Raw genomic sequence first — 21,209 nt, 5'->3', positions numbered from 1 at the left:
ACTGCTCCCTTGAGAGGAAGTGTGATATGAGAAAGAAGACCTGGGCACTAATGCGGGCTCTTGCACCAGCTTTGTGACCTTGGCCAAGAGGCAACATCCCTAAGCCCCAGCTTCCCCCTCTGGACCAACGAGCCAATCACAGGTTGCTGTGGGCCTCCAGAAAGAGATCGGGCCGGGTGAGGCTTCCTAAGCTATAAGCCGTCCCACAGATACACGAGTCTTACACCGGATGTCGCTTTCTGGGTGTGTGTGTCGTGCTGCCTCTCTGCCTAGATCAGTGAATAAATTAACTCCTCTGCACCAAGTCCACACTTTCCCCATCCTTTGCATGAGCCACACTTTATCCTGGTTATTTGTTAGCACGTCAATGAGCCCCTTGAGAGCAGAGCCCATTCACCCCTTTGAAATAAATCTGCTGGGCACATGCCTACATATGTGCCGGGACCCGTGTAAAGCACCAGGGATCTATGAACGGAAATACCCAATCCCTGTCCTCAGGGAGCCCCGCTGAGTGGGGGAGGCAAACAGGTAAAGTGACAGTTCCGATGCCAGGTGGCGTGTGACAGAACGGATGTGTAGACAAAGGGACAGCCAAGCAGCAGTGTCCGGGTTTGCCCGGGGAGTTCGGGGGAGACTTCTAGTGTGGATGGCCTGGCTGCTGTTTCAAGAGTCAGCTGAAAGGGATGCCAAATGGTTGGGGAAGAGGGCAAGGATGGCAGAAATCCAGGCCGACAGAACAGCGCGTACCAAAGCCCGAGACGCGATAGCCCCAGGGCTTGGCACCCACTGGAGCTCCTCAAGGGGTTGCTGCACTGCCTGGCACACTTCTTCGGAAAGAGATTCTCTTAAGAGAGGCAGCCTTGGTGCAGGAATAAAAGGAGCTTGAAACCTACAGCCCTGAGCCAGGATAAAGGGCCCCGGGCAGGTCTCAGAGGCAACGCGAGCATCAGTTTCCTCATCTGTAGACCAAAGGCAAGGAGCCCTTCCACAAGGGGTCGTGAAGGCCCATTTAGGTGACGTGAGTGATACAGACCTATTATAAATGCCACCCCTCCCAACCAGAATCCCCCTGGACTGACACCTAGCGTGGTCCAGAGTTTGATGGTTAAATGGGGGCTGGACCCTGCTGCCTAGCCCCCCCTCCCGGAGAAACAGATTCTTTCTAAGCATCCCTGCTCTGTGGGCTGAACAACTGCCACAAAAAGACATCGGTATTTTAGAAAGAGGGCATCAGGAGCAACTGGGCTCTGGGAAAGAAAGGGAGGTTGGTGGCCCCCAGGGGTGGACCTCAATGGGGGCAGAAGGGGATGTGCCTCTGTTGATCAGCTGGCCTGCAGGGGTGCGGGCTGGCCTCTCTGGGGGTCGTGGGGTCACTGACCTTTTGTCGGCTGGTGCACATCGCCGGCTCCTCCTCTCCCGGCCCCCCCTCGGAGAACAGTAAGGACCCTACTGGAGAAGCAGAATTGGGGAGTCAGGTGCGGGGCCTACCCAGGCAGTCCCACCCCAGCCTTGAGGTGAAGGAGGGCCCTCTCCAGGGCGGAGGGTCTGCTGGGAGCTACGGGGTGGGGAGCTGTTTTGGGGACTTGCTTGCTTCAGGGCCTCTGGGGAAGGAGCCGGTTGACAAACCAAGAACCATCAGCCCACAGTCCCCATCAGACTCACAACCACCGACTTCCACCCTTTGCCCAGTGGCGGGGAGACTGCGGCGGAGGAGCTGAGGCCTTGCCTGTGGTTCAGGAGCCCCTTCTGCCCGAAAGCATGCAAACAGGCCAGCCCCTGGGTCCTGAGCCCTGAGCTCCTGAGTCCAATTTCCCGCCCATCCTGGCCCCGTTCTGCATCTTTGTTCACACCCGCTCTGCTGGGTCAAGTTCCTGCTCTTGGACTCCCAACAGCCTGACACAGCCCCCTTCTTCCTGAACTGCCCGATGCCCTCTCCTACGCCCAACCCCTCTTCTGCTCTGTGTCCACCTTGAGGCTACCCTGGCCCTCCCTCCACACCCAGCCATTCACTGCAGTGAGCATCCTCCACAGCGCCTTCCTGGCCAGTGAGACCGAGGGGCTTCCTAGGGGCAGGGCTTGTGCCTCCATTGTGCCTTCAGCGGGGCTGCGCCCACCAGGGAGGTCCTGCCCGGCTGGGTCCTCGTGGCTGTGGGAAGGCCCTTCTCCAGGAGGACTTCCCATGCCCCACAGCCCAGCCCTCCAACCCCAGGCCTCCTCTCCAAAGGCCCCCCCAGGCACTTGTTACCATGGCTGGGCTCCAGGCGGCCTGGAGCTCTCCACCCACCCATGCCCAGCAGTTCCTGGCACCACACCTACCACCGGACCCCACAGATGGTTCTTAAGGGGAACTCAAGAATGGAATTTAAAAGTCCCTGTCAGGGCCCGTACGACAACCACAGTGCCAAGTTCCCAGGACTGACACCTGAGCTGTGGCCTTTCAGGGAGTTGGGGGGCAGGGGGCTTTCTGGATCCTTCAGGTCTTCATCTATGACAAAGCACCCCTGGAACCAGGTGCTGAGAGGCAAGAAGGATGTGAGGGAACCAGCCCTGCTTGGACGTGCTCTTCCCCACACTTCTTGCCATAATCTCACATCCCTACAAGAACCCCAGTTCTCTACCTCCCCAGACCTAAATCCCTCCCAGTTCCAGATTCAGACTCAGAGGTCTTCATCCTGCAGGCCTCTCCTGCCCAGAGCCTAAGGACCCCCCCCCCCCGTGGACGATGAGCCCCAACAGAGCACCATCCTGGGCAGGGGGAGGGGCGCAGCGCCTGCGGGTCCGCGAGGGGGTCAGGGACAGCAAGGTCCCTGGGTCCAATTTCTGCGAGCTGGGGGATCACTGTCAGGACTCCTGGGCTCGTCTCCAGGTCTGCCGAACACCAGGGCTTTGAAAGATGGTAGGGACTTGGTCGAAGGGAAGCTAAAAATAGATGAGCCGTCCCAAGGGTACCACCAATTAAAGGCTGTGTAATCACTAGCAAGTCACTTCATCTCTCTGGGCCTAAATGTCCTCATCTGTCAAATAGGGTCAAGAGACATCCTCAGACAGCGGCGTGAGCGTGTACCGGGGAGGGGGCGACTGCGGAAAGGGGGCCTCCCGCAGCAGCAGGGGGAGGGGAATGAGGCTGACGGCCATCCTCTTCCTCCAGCCCATGCTTTTCTCTTTGTATTTGGGTTCGCAGAATAGAAAGAATGATTAGAATGAGTGGAAGGAAATAAAACACCACCATGAAAGAGAAAGAAAAAAAAAAAAAAGCAAGATACACTATCAGGAAAACGCCAAAAAAAAAAAAAAAAAAAAAAAAAAGTGGCTGGAGACAACGGCAGGAGTTCAAACATCTCTTGATGTCAGAAACCAAGGTGAGATGAGGGCGGATGGCGTGTGTCGGGGAGGGGGAGAGGGGTGCGCACACACGGGAACCAGCCCCCCCCCCCCCCCCCAGCGCTGGGAAAAAAATAAAGACATGGCAGAGGAAGGGCAGGAGGGAGGCAGGACAGGTGGAGAAGGGGCAAAGGGCACGGGGTGAGGTGGCGGGGTGGGGGGGGACAGGAAAATCCAGGCGCAGGTGGGGTCATCCAATCCGATCCAAACCAAACCAGAACTTCAAACCATACCTTCGCTGTTTAACGTCAGGTGAGCCGGACCTTGGAAAGGGGAGGGAGAGAAAGAAAGAAAGGGAGAAACAAAAAAAGAAGAAAAAGGAAAGAAAAGGGGAAAGAAACAAAGAAAACACGAGTCATCAAAATCAGCCAGAGAGAGGGGAGAAAAAAGCTTTCCTGCCACAATTTAAAAACCCTTTTTAACTTGTGACAGACATCGGGGGAAAGCCCCCAGCCCAGAGCTGAGGGAAGGGGCCCCGATGCCGAGACAGTGGGTAGAGGGCGCGAGAGGGGGAGACAGAGAGAGAGAAGGGGGGCCGGGGGGGCGAGCGGGTGCGGGCAGGACCAGAGGAAGGGGTCGGGCAGGGAGTCACTGCGGGGGGAGAGAAGGTTTTGGTTTCTTTTTTTTTCTTCTTGCCGGAAAAAAAAAAGGAAAAGGAGGAGAAGCATGAGGCTGGGAGGGCTGCTTTTTCCTTTTTCTTTTTTTCTTTTTTTTTTTTTTCTTCCGGGAGGCGGAGAGAAAAAAAAAAACGGTCAACGAGAAAAACGATTCGGATGGAGGAGAAAATAAAACACGACACAAAAATCAAAGCCACCTGGAGAGAGAGAGAGTGTCCTGTTAGCATGGGGCCGAGTGGGCAAGGGAGCGCCACCCGCCCTCACCCCAGCCCGTTGTGCCCCACGAGCCTGGCAGGGACCGGAAAACGGGGCTCTGAGGACCTGGGCCTAGGGGGGCTCTCCCACCAAAGGGGGCTCTGGAAAGGCACCTGTCCAGGTCCGATCCCCCCTCATCATGGTCCCCCCCCATAGCCACCATATGGGCAGCAGGCACCCTGCGCACCTGGGCTCTACGAGGAAACTGGACTTTGGGGGACAAAGAGCAGCAGCAGGTGAGAGGAAGCAGAATCTAAGGAGATGCTGGAGCAAGCACGGCGGCCCGGATCCTCCCGCAGGACCAGAGACCAGGCTGGCGCTCACGGACAGCAAGGACCCATGAGCACAGCCACCACCCGGTGGGGGAGCACCAGCTCCCTGAGAGGTTGACACACCTCGTTTGAAACTATCCTACAGACCCCCTTTCTCTAATCAGGCCCTCTCTGAGGTGACCCAAAAGCTGAGTTTTGAAAAGAGAAGACAGAAGCGCTCCATCCAAGACTGAGAGCAAGAATGGCTGGCATGTCTTTCAGGGTGGCCTTGGTCCCTTGAGAGAGTCTGGTCAGCCCAGCTGTGGGGGACCAGGAGCCCAATCTCCCAGCGAGGCTGGTGGCACCAGGCCCCTCAGCTGGGTTGAGACCCCAGCTGTGAGACCCCAAGGCTCCTGAGGTGACCAGCCAGCCCCACCAAATCCCAGCCCTCACGCTCCGCACACCTGCACCCCAGGTGTCTGGCCAAGAGGTTGGGGAAGGAAGGGCCCCCTGGGGTACCACGCGGTCCTTGGAAATCAGCTCAGCTGCTGTGGCCTGTGAGGTGTGGGCCCTGGGGGCGGAAAGCCGGGACCAGGACGGAAGGTGGGGTAAAGCACTCAGGCGTCTCTGGGACGAGGCTGAGGGCCAGGGTGCCTGGGCTCCAGGAGGAGAGGCAGCCAGGAGGCCAGAAGGGCACGTCCAGTGGCCTGTGGAAGACGCACTGAGATGGCCTCTCGGGCAGGCACCCTCGGTCCCACCCCACCTCTGTGTCTGAGGCCAATTGGAAGAAGGGGCCACGGCCCCAAGGGCCACCTGGGGACAAAACAGCTCCTGGGAAGACACAGTTTTGTCCTCAAAACAGCAAGGGCCCTGAGCATCTGGACTGAGTCCTTATTCCTTGCTCTGAATGCCCCCCACTCTTTGCCCAAGAACTACCAGCATTTTCTTCCAAACCCCCTAAATCCAGGACCCAGACCCAGGCCCTAACCCCTCATCCATCTCTTCCAGGCCCAGGAGCCAAGTGCCCTATGAACCTGCCTTCTGTCCCCACAGGCCTGTGCCACTGCTGGAGAGGAGCAGCATCTCTGCCTCGCAGACCCTTCCACTGCCCAGCTCCCAGCCAGCCTCATTAGCATGCGGCACTTTCCCTCTGTCGCCACGGCAACCAGCTGCTCAGCTCCCTCAGGCGTGACAGTAGCAGCCATCCTGGGGAAGGGGAGGCCGGCTCCCTGCCCTGTCTACCCGAGGCTCAGCCCAGCCTGGCCCCAGGGTGCTCCCCCTAAAGCCTGCCTCTCTGCCTGTCCTGGAATCTCTGCCCCACCCCCGTCCAGCCCCGCCCTACCCCCCACCATTTCCACCTGTGGCATCAGCCCCTCCTCCCACCATGGAGAAGAGGCTGGCAGTGATGGATGGCATTACCAAGGGTCCTTTCCTAGGGCACTTTATCTGGCTGCTTCTGGGTCTTCTCTCCCTGATACAAAAGGCAAGAGGGGAAAAGCCGGGGCTACTGGGATCCCCACGAGGAGATGCTGGGCAGGGCCTGGGGGAGCGGGAGGGTGGGGTTCCTGAGAGAAAGCTAGGCCTGAGGCTCAGCGTTGAAGGAGAGGAACAGAGGGTGAAGGCACAGAGGACTCAGAGATCTGAAGAGGGACCTGCAGAGTCCGGAGTGCAGTGCCCCCGAGGAGACCCACCCCGTGAAGCCACACCTGCCAGGCCCACGTCCCCACTCTCAGCCTCACCCCCTTACTCTCCTACCAAAACCCCAGGGAGGACCAGCAATGAAAGGAAAGAAGATTCTAGGGGGAAAGATTGTGAGACACACAAGCAGCTGTGTCACAGAGACATGTGGATGCCTCACATCCCTGGGTTTACACACACGCACACACGCACACACACACACCCGCACATGCACAGCTTCAGACACACAGCCCGGCACAGCCACTGAGATGCAGGCGCGCACAGGGCCACGCTCAGACCAGCAGACCACCTCGCTGCCCCCGAGAGCTAAGTGACGTCCACAGGTCTCGTTGCCTGCTTGTCCCCAAAGCCTGGCTTCCAGTCTTGTCCCTCTCCTCCACCTGTTTGGAGAAGAACTGTTCCCTTTTCCCTCCCCTCCAGCTCCAGGCCGCACTCCTCCCCTCAGCAGCTTCTTCTCCAGGCCCGGCCGCTCCCGCCTCTACTTCTCCCTCTCCTTCCTCCTCTGCAACCCCCCCAGGTGCTCTCCTCCACCCCTTCCCCTCTCCCTTCCTCCTCCATCCCTTCCTTTGTTCCGGAGGAGACATGACATCAGAGCAAGTAAAAGTCACCTCCGCACTCAATCTTATCTCCAGCCCCCAGAAGGCTGCGTCCACCCAGACGCTCAGCGCTCCCCCTCACACTCACAGAGGTAAACACCGCCACACGGAGGGGGACGCAGACAGGACAGAGGTGACGCAGATGCCCCTACAGAGGCGCCGAGATGGGGCCACGCCACGGAAGACACGATGCTGGAGTGCACACACCTCCACACACACTCAGACACACGTGCACAAGCAGACGTGCACAAAGGCACCCAGACATGACAGAACAGCAGAGCTGCATCAACACATGTGCACGCAGATATGCACACACACACACATGCACACACACATGCACGCACATGAATGCACACACGGGTGCCTGCCCACAGGCCAAGAAGGGACCTCAGAGAGACAGAGACGGGCCAAACAGTGGACACCACGGGGGGAAAGGATTCCAGCCCCACTCTCACGCCGAGGGCCCCTCGCCTCCTTTCCTCTCCCGGATCCCTGCGTCCAGGGCAGGGCCTCCCCAGGAGCTCCCAGCCCAGGGCTGCCCAGTGCCTCCGACTCCCACTGCTCCAGGAAGAGAGCATGGGGCAGATCTGGAGACGGGGATCCTACCTGCCCTCTCTACGGGCCCACCTGAGCTCCCCTGCAGCCCAGACTTCAAGCCTGGACCATCGCTCCCAGTCTTCCCTCCCTGACCTGGCCCACGTCAAAGAAGGAAAAGAAACAGGGAAAGGCACAGCGAGAGAAGAAGGTTCAGAGAACAGGAACCCAGGAGAGCCTGGGGAAGGACAGAGACGAAGAGGTCCAGGGACAGAGCCGTGGAGAAAAAGAGAGGCAAAGACAAAGACCAGAAAGAGAGAAAAGGCAAATGAAACAGAAGACAGGGACAGAACGAGCAGAGACCCCAAGGAGAGGCCCGCTCCCTGCCGTCCCCTGGCCTGGGCTGAAGGACGAAGCAGACCACTCCGACGTACCAGCCAGTGGCACAGGAGCTGGGGGTCGGCGGCGAGGGCACAGGGCGAGAAGCTACCACCTGGCCCACACCCCCTGGCCCCGGCCCTGACCCTCCACCCCCTGCCTGCACTCTTCAGACCCCAGACCAGGTTCTACCCAAGCACCACTGCCAGCCCCACCCTGGCCCCTGGCAGTGCGGCCTTGCTAAGCTTCCTCAGCTGGACTGGGCAAAACACATCTCAGTCATTTCTGGACACTTCTTCTTTTTTTTCTTTTTTTCAGGGCCGCACCCACAGCATATGGAAGTTCCCAGGCTAGAGGCTGAATCAAAACTGCAGCTGCCGGCCTACACCACAGCCACTGCAACACGGGATCCAAACCATGCCTGCAACCTACGCCACAGTTCACGGCAATGCCGGATCTTTAACCCGCTGAGCAAGGCCAGGGATTGAATGGGCATCCTCATGGATACCGGTTGGGTTTATTACCACTGAGCCACAAAGGGAACACCTCATTTCTGGACACTTCTGAATCCTCCGCCCCCTTCCCTCCAGCTCCCCTACCCCTTCTGGTCCCCTCCCAGGGAAGAAGAAAGGGCCCATCAGGCAGTGGAGGGGCTGCCTCCGCCAGGCAGTTCTCCGCAGCAAATTGTAAAGAGGGACCGGGCAAGAGGCGGGGCCGAGGCAGCCAAGAGGACATCCAGACATCCTTCCCCGGGGGGCCCATACATGGGGGGGAGCCAAGAGGACCCCAGGCCATTGATCCGCCACCCCAGTGACCAAGAGGCATCACTCACCTTCCATGGGGTGCTCCTCTAGAGGCCAGCCAGGTTCAGGAAGGGGAGGCAGAGAGAAAGAGAGAAAAGGAGGCTGTTAGCCAGGGTACCAAGGACAGCGCTCCAAGCTGCATGATAAGAGGTGGGTTCAAGATCCCCTGGCCCGCCCGCACTCGCCCAGACACAAGTCACCCGACCTAGAAGGCCCAGCAGGGAAGAGACAGAGACCAAGCTGTCCCCTGAGTCAGCGCCTCACACACAGGGTCACACAGGCCAAGGGGACGCCAGCCTCAAGTTACATTTCAGGAAACTGAGGCCCCAGACAAGGAAGTGACCACTCAAGGTCACAGGGGGAATCGGATGCAGGACCAGGAGCAGCAGTCAGGTGTCCTGACTCCCCCAGCATGCTCCTCTGAAGAGACAGATGGGGACACGCTCGTGAGGGCTCACCCTGTGACGCACTGACACACAAAGGCACTTAGCAATGCAGAGACATATATAATCATTACAATCTGTCACACAACTCACACCTGAAGCCTTTGCACAGTCGGACCCACAACTCCCCACCCCCACCGGCCCAGGGGAGGAAAGTCAGCTGGATGCAGTCAGAAAACACAATCCGGCCTCAAAGTGCTGTGTGACTCCCGTCCCAGTTGCTTAGTCTCTCTGAGCCCCCAGTACCTATTCTGTAAAAATGAGAGAGGTGGATTAGATCTCATCTGAAACCCTTTCAGGCTCTGGTTCTGTGATGCGGGAAAAATGCCTTTTCAACAGCTGGCTGAGGTGTAGGGCCCCCAGGCTGGACGGGGCACTTCAGTGGTGGAAGGGGTTCAGACTGGGCGCATCCCTCGGTCAGGCCACAGGCCTTGGAGCAGTCAGCTCCTCACCCCTTAGGGGCCTGCCTGGGCCTCCCTGGGGCTCATCAAATAGGTCAAGAGAGAAGATAGAAGGCAAAGAGAAAAGAGGCAGTTTCTTCAACTAAGCTCAAGCAGGCTGGGCTCCGGCTCTGCAAGAAGCCAAGGCCCCTCTCCTAACATTTCTGCCCACCTAGAGGGAGCCTTCCCAGGAAGCATGGGGAGGGAAAAAGACCAGCTCGACCTACAAACACACAGACCCAACACTCACACACACACACACACACACACACACACGCACATGCACACGCACACGGACCCTGGGAAACCCACATACACATGCAAACGGCAGTCGGTACACACTCAGGCCCGAGTGCACGCGCCTCCTCCTACTCCGGCCTCGCTTTGTGCTCTTTGCTCATCCGCTCTTAGGGGGTTAGTTACACCCCAGAAACACACACTGTCATTTGTCACACCTTATACCATCCCCACAATACACACACACACACACACACAGGCTTGATGCAGGATCGATACCACACTGTGAGCTCACACATAATATGAGAAACACACCCCACCCCAACCCGCGGGCCCTCCAGTGGCTACAGACCCCCCCCCACCAGCCCCGCTGCCGCAAATGAGCACAGTTCCCTTTTTTCTCTCTATGGATCCATTGATCTATTTTCTAAGCCTGCACACGCAAGCCTTTAGGTATCTACATGTGTTACAAACACCCCACTATACAACCCAGAGTTTCTTGTACCTGACAGCTGCATCCCCCAAAGCCATGGATGCAATGATTTCCTTAAAGAAACGGGATCACATTCCATTTACGGAGGGGGAGGGGAGCTGGGGGAAACCCTTGGGCTCCTGTGAGCAGCCCTATGTCTGGATCGCTTTGGCCCCAGCATGCTCAGGCCCTGCCAGTGAGCACACTCTCCTCTCCAGCCCCTGCAGAAACAAGGAGGCACAGGGGTTCCAAATAACCCAATGCGGCGGGGGGTTTCGAATCAGAGTCCCACCTGCCACAACTGCGGGTCCTGCTACAGTCAGGAAGGTGAAACAACCGAGTGTGGTTCGCTGCCTGCAGGAGTCTCCTCTCTCCTGCCTTCCTAGAGAGGCACCTGGGAGGTCACCTGCCTCTCCTCCTCCGACGCCCTTCGCTGTCTGCCGATTCACCTGCGCCCCTTCCCTGTTGTCATGGGCCCCTCCAGGCTCAGCCCTGTGCCCTCCACACTCCTCTTTCTACTCCTGCCCTCCTCCACGAGAGCTCACTTTTGTGGCTGAGGGACCCCCCAAACCTGTATTTGCAGCCCCAGCCTCTTCCCTGGAGGCTGGTCCTACACCCCCCACCCCGTGCGCTCAGCAACCACTCTGCTCCTGCCATCCCGTCCGCCACTAAGGCCAGCCCCGCAACCAAGTGCCCATTTCCCTGGTTCGGCAAAGGCACTGCTTTCAATCAACACTTCCTGAACCCCCACGATGTGCCCCACACTGTGCCTGGCTCCAGAGGCCACATGCTGGGCATTGTCAGCATCAGCTTCACGGCAACCTTCACAGGCTCAGCGTGTTACCCACTTCCTCGACACAGAAAAGGACACTTGCCCAAAAGCACAATCTCACCTCTGCCTTTGTCCACTGCACTCCTAGGTCATCAGAGCCCCCCACACCCCCAACCCCGTTTCCTGCATTAGCCTCCTGCTGGCTGGTCCCTTCCCATGCCCAGCCTGGCTCTCTCGGCACAGGAACCAGATACACCTGACCAGGTACTGCTGTGGTCAATACACATGTACACACACACACAGGCACGCACACACACTCAGACCTTTTTGGTGGCTCAGACACAAACCTCTCTGTGATCTCTGCCACCTGACCTCAGGGAAGCCCTGTCTCATGGGCTGGATGTCCTCATGTCCAAGATGGACCCCAATACCCTCCCCCCAGCCCAGGAAGCCTGCTTCTCCTGCCCGAATCCCTGATCACATCAGGCACCCAGAAATCAGCCTTGCTCTTTTTTTTCATCCCAATCGCCAGGTCCTACCAGGTCTACCTTTTAAAACCCTAAAACTTCGACTCCACTCCTGGAAACACTTTTCATCCCTTTATCTCCATCAGCACAGCCCCAGGGCCAGACCCTCATCAAACCCATTTAATGATCTTCTTAAATGATCTCCCCCAACAGCCGGTCTTTTCACCCTTCAATTCACAGGGCGAGCCCCACCAAGGCGGTCCAACCACGTCAGGAACCTGCTTAGAACGCTTCAAGGTATCCCTTGAAGAACCTGGAGGATCAAATCCAATCTTCTCAAGAAAGTCCATTCAAATTTGACCAGACTGGCCTCCCTCCAAGCTCCTTTTCTGCAACAATCCAGCTCCAGCCACAGACAGTTTCTCCGGGCTTCCCTAACCTGCCACGTCTCTGCACATACCCATTCCCTCAGCTTTGAAACACCCACCCCAGCCTCACTCCTCTCATCCTCAGCTGCCTGAGAAAGTTGACTCCTGCCTTAGGACCAGGTCAGTGGGTGGTGGTCTGTGTTCTGAACTGACTTCCCCGACAGAACTAGCCACCCCTTCTTTGCGCCCATTCTCAGTAAGTAGCTCATGATATTATTTCACTTATCGGATCTCTGTTGTGATTATGTTTCCATGTCTGCTTCCTGGCTGGACTGTGAGGTCTCCAAGAGCAAGGACAATGTCTCATTCATCTCTCTCTATCCAGCTGCTGGCACAGTCCCTGGCTCAGAAAAAGGCATGTCTGTGTTTGTTGAATGAATACAAAGTAAAAAGTGAACGTTTCTCACTTACTGAGTACTGAGTGTGCCTGGCTCTTTCCATGCATCGTTTCACTACTATCCTGTCAATAGATAGTGCTATTATTCCCTTCAAGAGATGGGGAAATCGAGGCTCAGAAAGTGGAAGAAACTTACCCAAGGTCACACTGCTGGCGAGGGATAGAGTCAAAATATGAACCCCAAACCTGTCTGCCTTTAAAAGTTCCAATGGGGGAGTTCCCACTGTGGCGCAGCAGGCTAAGGATCTGGCATTGTCTCTGTGGCAGTGAGGGTTCCATCCCCAGCCCAGCACAGAGAGTTAAAAATCGCAGCTGCAGCTTGGATTCAATGCCTGGCCCAGGAACTTCCATGGGTGTAGCAAAAATAAAAAAATAAAAATAGGAGTTCCCGTTGTAGCTCCAGAGTAATGAACCCAACTAGCATCCATGAGGATATGGGTTCAATCCCTGGCATCACTCAGTGGGTTAAGGATCCAGCGTTGCCATGAGCTGTGGTATATGTCAAAGACGTGGCTTGGATCCCAGTTGCTGTGGCTGTGGCATAGGCAGCAGCTGTAGCTCCGATTCAACCCCTAGCCTGGGAACTTCGATATGCTCTGGATGCAACCCTTAAAAAAAAAGACAAAAAAATAAAAAGAGGAGTTCTCATCGTGGCTCAGTGGTTAACGAATCCCACTAGGAACCATGAAGTTGCAGGTTTGATCCCTGGCTTTGCTCAGTGCGTTAAGGATCCGGCATTGCTATGAGCTGTGGTGTAGGTCACAGACACGGCTCAGATCCCGCGTTGCTGTGGCTCTGGCCTAGGCTGACAGCTACAGCTCCGATTCGACCCCTAGCCTGGGAACTTCCATATGCCGCAGCAGTGGCCCAAGAAATGGCAAAAAGACAAAAAATAAAAATAAAAAATAAAAAGTAATAAAAATAAAAGTGGGCTACATTCTTGGCCAGCAAGTCAAGACTTCGAGATGCTGGCTTTCATCTGCAGTTCTGATTTCATTTCCCACCAGGCACACGCACACCGAACCATCTTGGTCAGATACACTCAACTCACATCCCCTCGACTCCTCACTCAGGCCGATCTCCTAGAGGGAAAGCCCTGGCCTTTCCTTGCCACCTCCGCAAATCTCTCTCAGTCATCCTTCGAGATCTGGCCAAGTCCCACCTCCTCCTTGAAGCCTTCGCTGACCACGAAGGTTAATCATCACAGTCGCATTTATCGATCACTTACAATAGTACCTGGCATATTGGAAAGGGTTTCCATGTATTAACCCACTCAATCCTATCAACAAGAGTTCTCATTGTGGCTCAGGGCGTTAAGTACCTGATGTAGTCTCTGTGAGGATTCAGGTTCCATCCCCGGCCTCCCTCAGTGGGTTCAGGATCCAGAGTTGCCACGAGCTGCAGTGTAGGTCACAGATGCAGCTTGGATCCAGCGTTGCGGTGGCTGTGGTGTAGACCGGCAGCTGCAGCTCCAATTTGACCCCTAGCCTGGGAACTTCCATATGCTGCAGGTGTGGCCCTAAAAAGAAAAAAAATGCTAATGACAGCACATGACCTCCATTTTACAGAGCAGAACACTGAAGAACAACTCGATTCAGCAAACGGTCCAAGTTCACACAGGTAGTGAGAAGCAAAATGGGGATTCAAGCCGAAAGCCCACACTCTCGACTGTCCTGCGTTGGAGTCTCCCCTGGGAGCATCTACCTCGTCTCTGGGCTCTTAAAGCAGTCGCTCCCCACACAGCTCTCTTGAGCTGTCCATCCCATTCTGCCTGGAGCTGTTTCCAACAGCAGAAACTCTCAGGAGCCCAGACATTAGATGTTAGAGCTGACAGTGATTCCACACGTGTGACCTCATTTACTCAATTTTCATACACGCAGGTCTTGACTGGCTCCCCAGAGGGCATAAACGCTACTGTCTTAGCTACTATGACCTCAGGACTGCAGCAGATTCATTATAAAGGACAGTGATGAAGACCAGAACCAAGAAAAGGTTCTGAGCAGCCCAAACCGACATCCTAAAAACTATGCATTAAAACCTGTTATCTTCTCACAGGACAGCCTCTCAGATCCCAGCCAGAATCCACTCCCTGTTAGGGACACACAATTCCAACATGCTGGGAATGCTGATTTCCAAGTTCACCAACAGAAACAGGGGCGAGGATAGGCACGGCTACCTGACAACTCCTTCTAAGGGTGGAGATGGCAAATCCAGAAAAAGCTAACACAAGAACTCCAAAGGACAGCAGTCAGGCATCGCTTCAGGCAGGGGCAAACCCCAATGAGGGAACCAGTGTGTGACAGTCTGGTGCCACACCAGAGAGGAATCAGGCCAGCCTGAGTCATCCAGAAAAGGTTAAATCACACTCCAAACATGCTTAGGGAGGCAGAGAGGTGTGCCACATATTTTAGAAAGATTTCCATCTGAAATGTGGTAAATGTTGGTGAATTGTGTATCCTAATGGGAGACTGCCCCACTTTCCAGGGTTGAGTTCCCTCTGGAAGGCTGAGATTTTCCTGCTGGATTTCCACTGTCCTCTCTCTGTGCCCGGACAGCTGGCCGGCAAACACAGGAAAACCCCATCACACTCTGGCTGAAAGGTGAAGCCGTGATGCAAGGAATCTGGGGTGATTACTGGTTCCTGATGAACCAGGGTCCCTAAGTACCTGCACTAAACCAAAGGCAGGCCCCCCACAGACACAGCTGACTGACCGCCTCTCCTTGTTGGCAACAGCATGGAGAAGGTGGGGGGCGACAGGCCTGCAGTCAGCTCAGGTTCAGATCCCAGCTCTTACATCTCACAGGGTGGCCATTGCCTTCAAGGCACCAAGCAAACGCCCACTAGCTGTCAGGCCCTGCTCCCTCCCCCCTGGACGTGTGATTCTAGGCTCTTTGCGTTCTAACTGCTCCTTTGCTGGGTCTGCGGCCCCTCCTTTCCCTCCTCCTCCTGAATGAGCCCCCTGAAGCCTCTTTGACCTTCTCCTTGGCCACTGCATCTGATCCCAAACTTCAAATACTCTCTCTCTACACACTGCAGCCCCTCCTTCAACTCAAAGCTCTGGGCTCACATTTCCAACTGCCTGGACCCCTCTGTCTGGGATCAGAAGAAGGGGGCTCCATCTGTGACCCAAACCTACTCCCCTGCCAACCTCCCCCTCCCCTTTCAACCACTCTCACCATCCTTCCAAACAAACCTCACCGTCTCTGCTCCTCCATGTGGAAAAGGCAGTCCTATGGCTTCGGTCTCAGCAGTGGCTGTCAACCACTGTTGCCACAGCTGTCACCACCCTTCCTCACGACTTCCCACGATAGCCAAGGTTCAGGGCCTCGACAGCACTTTCCAGAACATCTCCCAGCAGATTCCCCCACCGTGTAATTCTGCCCTCCATATTCCATTCCATTCCTCACTCCCAGCTTCCAAAATCCAGCTCTTATTAGTCACGGGCCTGCTCGAAATTCTTCCGTGGCTGCATTTACCAGCACCCTCTACGCAACATCCAACAAATGTTAGTTGGACGATGTAAGTTGAAATGCCAAGACCTGGTCTCAACCTTCTTCTCCTGCTTTAGGTTCCAGGTGTCCCCATACCCCTTGGTGCCCTTCTCCGTACATGACATAATTTCCCCCTCCTACACCTTTGTTCTGACTAGTTCCTTTGCTTGGCATGACCTCCCCAAACCAAGCTACTAATTGACGTTCAAGGCCAATCTTAAATAGCACACGTTTTATTACCAATCTCCCAAACTGTAAACTCTCCCCTTCTTCAAAACTCCGAGGGCCCCCTGCTTGTAATAGTAACTGCCAGGTACACCACTCGTTATGTACCAGTCATGCATTAAATTCCCACAACAAACATGTCAGATAAGCATGCTTATCCCTATATGACAGGTAAGGAAAAATGAGCCTGAAGGCTAAGTTCTCACTTGACTCACAGGCCTAGTGAGTAGAGAAGTCAGATTTAAACCCAGATCTGAGCCCCAGGAGTCTGTGCTTTAATCACAAGGCTACACTGTCTCACAGTATCACTTTGCATCTGGCTGCAAATACCATGCTGTTCTTTGCTATTTTTTTTTTTTTTTTTGTCTTTTTTTTTTTTTTTTTTTTTTTTTTGTCTTTTTGTTGTTGTTGCTATCTTTCCGTTCTTGGCATATGGAGTCCAGGCTAGGTGAATCGAGCTGTAGCCACCGGCCTACCCAGACCACAGCAACGCAGACCGACCCGCTGCACCACACCACGCTCACAGCACGCCGGATCCTAACCCACGAGCAAGCCAGGACCAACCCCGACCTCATGTCCTAGCGGATTCGTAACCACTGGCCACACAGAACCCCTTTTGCTATTATTTACTGAGCACGTTTCTGTGCTGGGTACTATTCGAAGCCCTTTATGTGAATTAGCTAATTTAATTCCCATAACAACTCTGTAAGGTAGATACTATCATCCCCATTTTACAGATAAGGAAAACAGAGCAGAGAGAGCTTAAGTCCAAGGTCACTGCCCAGATAGTCTGAGTATAGAGTCTGTGTTGCTTTTTTTTTTTTTTTGCTTTTTATGGTTGCACGTGTGGCATATGGAAGTTCCCAGGCTAGGGGTCTAATAAGAGCTACGGCTGCCAGCCTACACCACAGCTACAGCAACGCGAGATCCAAGCCGTGTCTGCGACCTACACCACAGCTCACGGCAAGGGCAGATCCTTAACCCGCTAAGCGAGGTGAGGGATCAAACCCGCATCCTCATGGATCATAGTCGGGTTCGTTACCACTGAGCCCCAAAGGGAAGTCCCCAGAATCTGTGCTCTTACCACACACTGGATGGCCTCTTCATCTGCTTCCCCAATTAAGCACTCAACTCCCATAGCAGCACCTTATTCACTTCTGAGTCGCCTTCAGCCCCCCACAAAAGGCCTATCACAAAGGAGGCCTTGACCACAACCGGTTGAACTCAACTCCCAACAGACTTACAAAACACACACTAGACCCACGCACCCCCTGCCAGCATGTGCGTTACCACTGGTTTCATTTCTCTCCCAAGCAAGGTACGCAACCTGACACTCCACTGCATACATCTGCACCCCCACTCATCTCAAGGTACCCCCCACACACCTGCACACCCCTCTTCCTTGATGACTTTTCAGCCTTTTTTCCCCACGCATGAGTGACACAAGGAGGAGTTCATGTGTAAAGCAATGCAAAGTCCCAGACACTTGATTGCAGCCTTGGCAGACAATCAGCAGTGGTCCACACACACACTCAGTGACTCAAACCGAGCTCTGTCTTCAACCACCTGTGGCCAGACCCTCCCCAACTCCCAGAGGAAAGAAGTAGATTTCCCAGCATGGAGGTTCTCAGTCAATGGGTGAACCCAGACCCAGAAGAGGAGGGGTTCGAAACGATCCCCAAATCCAGATGCACACCAAATACCGGAAGGCAGATCCACATGTGTTGCATACCAAGCGAAAACTATTTTTCCAAATAACCACAATGGCAAATATTACATCAAAGCCATCTAAAACTTTCCCTGGTGGCCTAGCATTAAGGATTCGGTGTTGCCCTGCGGGCTTGATTTGATCCCTGGCCCAGGAATGTCTGCATGCCCCAAGCATGGCCAAAAATAAATAAAGGCAAAGAGCCTGCATTTCATCGAAAAATTAAAAAATTAGTGGAGTTCCTGTCGTAGCTCAGTGGAAACAAATCTGACTAGTATCGAAAAGGAAACAGGTTCAATCTCTGGCCTCACTCAGTGGGTTAAGGATCCAGCGTTGCCGTGAACTATGGTGTGGGTTGCAGACCCAGCGTGGATCTGGGGCTGCTGTGGCTGTGGTGTAGGCAGGTGGCTACAGATCCAATTTGACCCCTAGGTTGGGAACCTCCATGTGCTGGAGGTGCAGTTCTAAAAAGCACCCCCCAAAAAATTTTTAAATTAAAAACAAAAGTTTTCTTTAACTCACAGCAAGGAAAGCTTTTTTTTTTTTTTTTTTTTTTTGGTCTGCACCTGTGTCATACAGAAGTTCTTGGGCCAGGAAACAAACCCGCACCACAGCAGTAACTAGAGCCACAGCAGAGAAAACACCAGATCCTTAATCCCCTGAGCCACCAGGGAACTCCTAGTAGCCTTGTGTCATCTATTTTTACAATAAATCGATATAAAAATAACTACTACTATTTGGAAGGGGTACTATGATTTAATGACTTTTTTAAATGTCCTCTCTCTCAGGAAAAGCAGATAACAATGAAGCAAATGTAATTTCCAGGGAGGCTTGAGGCATCTGGCCCTGATCAGGAGCCAGACCTGGTCCCCTTAAAGGCATCCTACCCCAACCCCAATACTCAAGGGTGGGAGCTCATTCCTTTCCTCCTTGGCTGGGTGAGAAGATACTCAAAGAAGTGTAATGAGCACTTTGTGATATCCTGTGCTCATCCAGGAAATAAAGAACAAATATACGGGGAGAGAATGAGGTTATGGGTGGGAGGCGAATCAGTAGAGCTGTCATTGTGCCTGTCATCTCCACGTGTAATCAGTGTTTATCAGTGTTGCCAACCTTCACGCCTACCCACAATGTGTATCTGAAAATAAACACATATATATTTTCATATATACATACAGCCTTACCTCAAGCCTTCAGTCTATCAAAGGCTTGTTAATATCTCTTCATTCATCCCATAGATCTTTAGCAAACACCTACTAAGTGTCAGATACTACATTAGGTACAGGGAATTCAGAGATGTATATCCCTACTGTTTTATCACAAAGCACAACTCTCTCAACAAACCCTTCCTCTCTCTCTCTCTCTCTCTCTCACACACACACACAATGGTTCAGATATGCAGCTGCCTCTCACAGCTCCAACACAGCTGAAATAAACATTCATCTGCCACACATTCAGCACATAAACATATGACACAACCACCCCTGTCACACACAGGTACTCAAACACATCTCTGACACAGAGCCACACAACCTGCACTCAAAAGCACACATTCTTGTTTGGCTCACTAGGAGCCTCCGGCCAATGAATCCTTTCAGAGAATGGATACAAGGTTTCTGGTGGACCAGGGGACCTCTGGCTGCATTTTTCACACACCCTGGCCCAACTCTGCAACAGTGAAACCAAGGACCTGTTACTGCAGCTTCTATGTAGCTCAAATTTCCCTTCCATCCAGCTAGATGGATGGTACATCCTCTCTTCTTAGGAAGGTTTGGTTGGAGGGGAGGGGTCATAGGGACCAGAGAATCAAGTTAAAAATCATGAAAGAGGCCTCAAAAAGTCCAGGTGTCTTACTGAGGTCTCACGTGAAAACACACGCATGTGGATACCACACATGAGCCCACGCCCTCACACTTGTGTACTACTCACTCTGCTAGGCACTGGACTTCTATTTGCAAACACTACGTTTCAAACAGACCATTGGCACATAATATACACACTGCCAGACTCACGCACCTCTGCATGCAAGCAAACACACACAGACACACAATTTCACAGTTTAGGGAGCACCTGCACTCCTTGGAGAAAAGGCGAGAAGGTGTCAGATTAACTTAATACACACAGTTCCTGAAAATACATCCCACATCCTTGTACAAATAACCCCCCCGCTCCCGAGCAATCCCCAAACCTGCCTTCTGTATTCCTCTACACAACTGCAGATACATAATCAAAATACTGGGCAAACGGCAGACTCTTCCCAAGCCCAGGGCCACACCTGCAGACGTGGCTCCTCCCACGATTGTCCACAGGATCCCAGCCGGGAAGACACCATCCCCAAGTGGTCCCAGGGCCCCCGCTAGTCTGAGGGCACACACCACACGGGCACACACTCCCCAAAGACCCTACCTCTTGGAGCGCAGACACCCCCACAACTGTTAAGTGGCCCACAGCTTCCAGGGGTGCTGGGGGAGAGGAAAACTCGTCTGTCTGCACACCTGACAAAGGCCGCCAGCCGAGGACTGACCGGGGAGGAAGGAGAGGAACGGTGGGGACCCTCTCCCCGACTCCGCAGCCAGACCCAAGTACAACAGGTACCTCAACACCCTCCTTCCCTCCATCTCACTAACCCCACGCCCCACCCCAGGCCTGGTGCCCCCCTCGACCTTGTCCCCTCACTTGGCCCATCGCTGCCAGGGAGCTGGCGGAACCTCTCCCTCCCTTGGCCTCCCTTTCGGGTCCCAATTCCATATTCAATTCTATATCCCAACGTCCTCACCGCCCCTCTCCAGCCTCCTAGTCTCCCTTCCAAATCCCACGCTCGCAAGGGTGCCAGTGTTTAAACAGAAGCTTCCACTTCCAGCCTCTCACCCGGGAGAGACGACCGGCCATCTTTTTTCTCCCCACCAAACCCCGGCAACTCTAGTCACGAGCCTGAGAGGCCTCGGCCACCCTCTCCCTCGGGCTTCCTTCAGTCACGAAACACTCGATTCCCGCCTCCTGGTGCGCGCAGTCATAGCCGCGCCATCCGCACTCGCCCGCACCTGCCCCAGCACGCGCCGTCCCGCCCTTCTCCCCAAACCCACCGCCCTCACGCCGGGCCGGGCCCGGGGTCTAGGTCCTGACCTCTAGGCAGTGCTTCCCGCCCACCCGCGGCTCCTCCCAGCTGCGGCCCCGCCCGCCCAGGCCCCGCCCACTCCGGCCCCACCCACGACCCTCGCAGGCCCCGCCCCCCGTGCTCACGCTCGCGTCTCTACGCACAGCTGAGCTGTATAAGCCCCACGCGGTCTTCAGGGCCCTCGCAAGCCCGCGACCTTACGCCGCCAACGTCCCCCCTTACAAGGCCCCACCCATCGCCTCTCGATGGCCCCGCCCACAGAGAGCACATCCACCGGCCCTCACCTGCGTTGGTCACCCACCGGACCCACACGCCCTCAAGCGCTGGACCGTCCTCATCTCGCCAGCAGGACCCGACTACACAAGTCCCCACAGGATCCCCACTGGGGGACGAGGGAGGTGCACTGGCTGGCCTCCCACGGCCGCGCCCACGCTAGCCACGCCCACGCCAACCTGCAGCACCCCTCGGCTCCTGCTGTTCGTGGCTGACCGTGCAAGCCT

At 55.0% G+C, this 21,209-nt stretch overlaps 1 protein-coding gene across 1 annotated transcript in view; it reads right to left on the bottom strand.

The window, feature by feature from the left end:
* The window catches only part of NRXN2 (neurexin 2), a 99,410-nt gene that overhangs the window by 77,340 nt on the left and 861 nt on the right, over positions 1-21,209 (bottom strand). The window contains 4 exon segments of the mRNA XM_021082873.1: positions 1,379-1,420; positions 1,423-1,449; positions 3,615-3,644; positions 8,543-8,560. Of these exon segments, the coding sequence (XP_020938532.1) occupies positions 1,379-1,420; positions 1,423-1,449; positions 3,615-3,644; positions 8,543-8,560 (117 nt within the window).

This window comes from Sus scrofa, chromosome 2 (genome assembly GCF_000003025.6).
Source record: "Sus scrofa isolate TJ Tabasco breed Duroc chromosome 2, Sscrofa11.1, whole genome shotgun sequence".
Lineage (NCBI taxonomy): Eukaryota > Metazoa > Chordata > Mammalia > Artiodactyla > Suidae > Sus > Sus scrofa.
The sequence above is the reverse complement of the archived record's forward strand: the minus strand, read 5'-3'. Positions and strand labels throughout refer to the sequence as shown.